Source organism: Orbicella franksi, chromosome 3 (assembly GCF_964199315.1).
Source record: "Orbicella franksi chromosome 3, jaOrbFran1.1, whole genome shotgun sequence".
Taxonomy (NCBI): Eukaryota; Metazoa; Cnidaria; class Anthozoa; order Scleractinia; family Merulinidae; genus Orbicella; species Orbicella franksi.
Window position 1 is genome coordinate 9,839,238 of NC_138147.1, and position 6,060 is coordinate 9,845,297.

The 6,060-nt window shown below is 41.0% G+C and overlaps 1 protein-coding gene across 1 annotated transcript; it reads right to left on the minus strand.

Moving 5' to 3' along the window:
- Positions 1–3,840: 3,840 nt before the first annotated feature.
- LOC145483010 (adenosine receptor A3-like) lies at positions 3,841–5,568 on the minus strand. Its single transcript, XM_081461632.1, has one exon. The coding sequence runs from the start codon at positions 5,488–5,490 to the stop codon at positions 4,558–4,560; it is 933 nt and encodes a 310-aa protein (XP_081317758.1). The 5' UTR covers positions 5,491–5,568; the 3' UTR covers positions 3,841–4,557.
- Positions 5,569–6,060: the final 492 nt, after the last annotated feature.

Consider the following 6,060-nt stretch of genomic DNA (forward strand, 5'->3'; position numbering starts at 1 on the left):
TTATCCACCTTCGAATATCCCAGGCCAGGGGCCCGTTTCTCGAAAGCCCCAGAAACTTTTCGGGCCCGGAAAGCCATAGCAAAATCTCGAACCTTACGATTACAGAGCTGTTTTATTCACATATTCTTAATATGAACAGAGTTTCCCGTCATTTAAGAAGTTTCAGGCGCATACACTTCTCCGTTTTTCGATACAGATGAACTAAAAATGGTTTTACGGGTCCGAAAAGCTTCTGGGGCTTTCGAGAAACGGGCCCCAGGACGGGATAAAGAAAGGTTTTGCCCTCGTGCAGTTCAATGTTAGCAACCATGTCATAGTGTTTCCTCATTGCACTTTGTCGAACAGTCGGATCCCTGTTCATAAGTCGATGTCGTGTCATTGATGCAAGACTGGGTAGCGCAAAAGGAAGAATATCAGGAAAGCAAAATCTGCCCCCCGTGTTCATTAGATGTACTGCAGAACAGAGCATCAAACTCGGCTGCAGCTTAGTGTTATTAGTACCCGGGGGGGAGTACTCCCAGAAAAATTGGGTGGGAGTGTACAACCCAAAACCCTTACCCTATTTATGACCAAAATCTGCGTTTTTCTCAACTACCCTACTTATGAACCGACCTAAAATTCGAAACCCTATTTATGACCTGACCCTTAAATCAAGACCCTGTTTCAGACCTGCCTTATAATTAGTTCCCTTCTCCAGACCAATGTTAGACTGCAAAACAGTCGTTTTCGGACGTTTTCGGAAGGCGCGATCCTCGCGTGTGAAGCGCGCGAGCCTCACACGCCATTCTCCCTCGCCGTTTTTACACTCGTTCCAGACCTTTCGTTCGAATATCGACCGTCGCTCGCGATCGCAAAAATACGACTGTTTTGCAGTCTAGACCAATGTTAAATTGCCGTAAACATGATTTGTGAAGGGCTTCTGTTGATTTTCTTACCGATAATAGGGAGTTTACGAAACCACGACGGCAACGGCAACGGGAACGTCACTGAACAAAAGAATTAATGAGCAGTACAATGGCTGTGCACGTGCGCTATAATTCTTGGTACATTTAGCTGAAAGTGATAAACAACGTAAATGACTTTAGAGTATCGCGAGGTTCGTAGGTAAACTACAAATTCATTTTTTAATCGACGTTGTACTCGGTGTCGCCGTCATGATTTCGTAAACTCTGGATTTGAATAAAGTATTATTATTATTATTATTATTATTATTATTATTATTATTATTATTATTATTATCGTCCTCACGTAATGTTTGCTTAGAGTCCTTAGGGCCGAGACCAAACCATGGTCCTGGGGCACTAGGGGATAGCCAGTTTTTAGCTTGATAGCACCCTCCTCGAAATGTGTGCTGTACCTAGCAAGGTTATCTTTTGTAGTTCACTGATGCTTAATTGGCCGGGAATTCTTCCAAGATAAGTTTCTAGTCCCTTTTTGATAGCTCCAAGTGCTCCAATGGTAACTGGTATCGTTTCCGTTCTCATGCCCCACATTCGGCTTGTTTCGATTTCCAAGTCCTTATATTTGGATAGTTTTTCACTGACTTTCACGGATGTGTTTCTGTCTGATGGTACTGCCATGTCAATAAATTTACAGGTTTTCGTTTTGTGGTCTTTAATCACTATATCGGGTCTGTTGGCTGTTATTTTCCTGTCTGTGTGTATTGGCATGTCCCATAATATCGTGACATCCTCGTTTTCTGTAACTGTTTGCGGCTCATGGTCATACCACTTTTCTGATGTCTTTATATTATAGTTGTGACAGACTTTCCAATGTATATACGCGGCTGCTTTATCGTGTCTGTGGGTATATTCTGTTTTCGCAAGTTCAGGACACCCAGACACGATATGGTCAATTGTTTCGTCGTATTTGTTACACATCCTGCATAGGGGGCTAGTACCGTCTTTGATAATGCTGGCGTGGTATGATCTGGTAGCTAGGCTTTGGTCTTGGGCTGCGATTATGAATCCTTCCGTTTCTGCCTTCAGTCCACTACTTTTGAGCCACTGGTTGGTTTTGTGGTGGTCAACATCTGCCTCCTTTATTCTCTTTGGGTATCTTCCATGTAGGGCTTTGTTCTCCCACTGCTTTGTTAATTTTTCTTGGGTCTTATTTTTATTATTATTATTATTATTATTATTATTATTATTATTATTATTATTAACTCCCTAATGATGAAAAAGTGGCAGTCCTGAGCAGACTGCAATATAGACTCCATCTGCACTGTGCTCTCCGAACTCAGACATACAGTTTCCTTTTACATGGACAGCGAGGTCCGTAAAAAAAAGACCGAGGGCCGATGTTCTCCCAGTACGGTCACAAGCAAACTTGGTTGATGTTTAGGAAAAATGCCAAGTTGGTTTTAGTCTTGGCCTTCTAAGATAAGTTAGTCGTGTAAAAATAACTTAGGCCCTGTCCACACGTATCCGGATATTTTTTAATCCGCATCTTTTTTCATTCCGGATACGGCTTCCGTCCACGCGCATCCGGCGAATTCGGCAGCGAATCCGGCCGAATATTTTTTAATCCGCTCTCCAGAGTGGAAAAAAATAAGTCCGTAACGATCGATAACGTGTGGACGTTTAATCCGGATATTTAATTTGCGAATCCGATGACGTAAACAAATAATAAACCAATATGGCGGCACAACGTGTAGGCCTAGTTTCTCTAGAGTGAATCCGGATACCATCGGATGCGTGTGGGCAGGCGAATTCGATTTGAATACGCTATGTGTAGACGGAGAAATTTTTTGAATCCGAGAAGAAAAAGTTGTGGATTAAAAAATATCCGAATTCGTGTGGACGGGGCCTCAAATTGAACACGGACTAGCTTTCTCGAAAGAAAGATGCTTGTGTCAGGCGTTATTGTTTTTGAAAGCAGGGTTGCCCGCCAAAATTCGTTGTTCATACAGCTAGCATGCATGATCCCTCAAGATCAGAACAAGGGTCTAAAAGTTTATGCTGCTATATCGAAGATCCGTGAACTATCCGTTATTTCAATGACAGGCCTTCTTCAGCTTCATAAGTACTCCACGAAAACGGCAAACTACAACCGACTATTTTAACTTTGGTATTCTGGTCATTCATAAATAACATTTCTCGTCGCTGCTGCCGAGATATACACCCTTTGTGTAACAAGTTATGAAATTTTAAAAGAAATCCTCCAAGCAATTTCTCTTCTTTCAAGGGCAATTAAAAAGAAAGGACAACTATCCTAAATTCTCGTTCAGAGCCAGTCTTTGTTCTAACAGTTTTTCATCCCTAACATATTTTTTTCCAAAAATGAAGGATTTTCAGAAGGAGAAAAACAATAGTGAACATCTGCCTCAATGAACATATCACAATTCTGTATTAACTGCTGCCCGAGTGTCAACTGCCAAATATAAAATAAAATTCCTGTCATTACTTTAAAATCATTCCATTTATTCTGGATTCAAGACTGAATACAACTGACTCCGGAAAAGCCAAACTTATCCGAACTCAAACGATTAGTGACAGGATGAGATCGGAGTGACAACGTCCTATACCCGATTTCCTCGAATTGCAGGAGGCTATCAATTTTTTTTGTTTGTTTTCCTTGATCACTGAAATGTTCGTTCTACACTCAAATAAAATCGATCGGAAGATTTCTGTCGGATCTCTCGGCTCCCTGCCTGTGTTTTAAAAATGAAAAGAAACTTCACTTTAATAGCAGCTGAACCCGGCCGACTAAACCGCTCAATTACTACTTTCATTAACTCCCTCGACTAAACGAAAGTGTTTGGACAATTTAGAGCAGCAACTGGCAGTAACCCGCTATTAGGTCTTATCTATTTATTACAAGTCTTCAGGACAACTTTTTCATCTACAGTAATGAAGCCTCCACTGTTGTTTATACTTCAGACAATCTTGATATCCTAAACATGGCAAGCTTTTATGCCAGCGCTAGTCTAGGCTCGATAACCAGCCGCTGTTCGGGAACGTAGACCGGCCACGAGAGAGCGACGGAAATCGAGCCTAGCGCTAGTCGGTTGTGTTTTGAATGCTGTTTTTGCATTCGTTTTAATACGCAGTCCCCAGTTGACAGTGTTTTTGAATCACCCCTGTTAATTTTTTGGCTTTCAATTGTTAATTCCCAAACAAATGCGTTTTTATCGTTCATATGGCTTTATTTTTGACTTTCTTGAATTTCCTTCGATGAAATCTTTCAAAATTTTGACAGTATAAGGCATCGAATCCGGAGAGATAGGAATTTTAAACATGAAAAAAGTAGGGTTTGTTGTACAGGGAGGTTTTTCGATTTTTCAAATTTAAGTCTTACACCGCTGCGGAAAAACTGGTTAAATATATTTCCCCGAAAAAAAGAGCTCCAACTTAAGTAAAATAGCTGTAATCAGTCTGCCAAATTTTACGGGATTTCAACGAAGGAAATGCGAGAAAATTCATTGTCAGTTTAATTTGCTTTTCGTGCTAAAATATGGAAAAACCCTAACGTTTCCCTTTGATCATAAGCGCGCGCAGATTACTTAATGCTTTCGTCCTCAGCGCGCGAACGAACGTAAAACTATAGGAAGTCACCTTAAGGACAGCAAAACACTTGTCTGATTGTGTTCTTAACTTCTTGTCTCACTTCTTGTATTTTCCAGCAGTAAAGAATCGGGTTTAATGACGAGTTTAAGAAAACTGAAGTGATGGTATATTTGGTAGCGAGGAAAACAGATGGGAATAGTTCATTGTTCGACCACAAAGCTGTCACTATACCATGAGGCAGATAACAAGCCACCAGTGTCAGTTGCAACCAAAGTGCACTGGACACTGCCTTTTTGTATCGTGCTATGTTCAGCGGATTTTCTTGGCTAGGTCGTTGAGTCTGGCTTTGTAGCTGTGCTTGATAATGGCGGAGGGAAAAGAAGATCTTTGTGTAAGAAAAGATTGAGATTACAAGACACAGTAATACGACTGAAAAGGCATACCATAACGCTATGAGGAAATTCCAAAAATACATTGTTGTTATGACAGTGGACATAACCCAAAATGTTGTGACGATCACGTAGGTTCCTTTCAAAGTTACCTTTTGTGTGTATCTCAGTCCCAACAAGGCGAGAAGTCTGTCCACGCTTATCGCAGTCACTGTCAACAGAGACACTACACACAAGATAATACTTGCTATATAACCCGCCGCCCATACGTAGCGACAAATATTCCAATGACCATTCAGTTCAGACAACCAGTAAGTGACCGTGAGAGGCTCAGAAATGAGACCAACACAAAGATCACTTACCGCAAGGCTACGAAGCAAGATTTTGGAGCGGGGATGAAGTGAAGACTCCTTGCGAAGAGAAACTAGAATCAAAGCATTTCCAAGAATTGCAGTGATGGAGAGAAAAATGTTTAAAGCTGAAAGAAAAGTCAACTGGCCATGAATTTCAGCCGCTGCAGTTAAACCTGCCCGGCATAACTGTTGTTTAAATGTTTTCTGCGTCAAATCTCCGGAAAAGTTTGCTATTGCCATTACTCTGCGATCTTCGTGCCCTGCAATAACAGTAATAACAGCAGGAGGACCGTGCTGCAGAATATTTGACGGGAAGTTCTGACGTACGTGCTATGACTTTTAATTATTTTGTCAAACATGTCAATCCACGGATGACTTGAAAAACATTAAACTAAAGGTACAGACGGCTTTTATTGTCAGACTCGTTCTAGGAAATGTTAGTAACAAATGCTAAGTACCATTTTTCTACAAGATATAGAGTTTCTCAAAGTCACTGGCTCACTTCTCAGTTTGGGTTCAGTCTCGCTTCCCACTCTTTTCCTTGCGTTGAGTTGTGCTCCATACTGTCTGAGTCTGAATTAGAGCTATAACAGCCACCATTTCATTCAGCCCCCATGATGAGGGTTACGTAAAATATAATAATGAATATTTTACTGTTGTTAAGAGTACATGCAAAAACGATGTCCTAGACTGAGTTGCCTAACTTTAATTTAGGACAGTGTTAAAGGAAATCTTCTTAACAGGGTTTATTGACTAGTTTATTGTGGACGCACGGTAGCCTCATGGTTAGTGCGTTCGCCCCCGAATCAA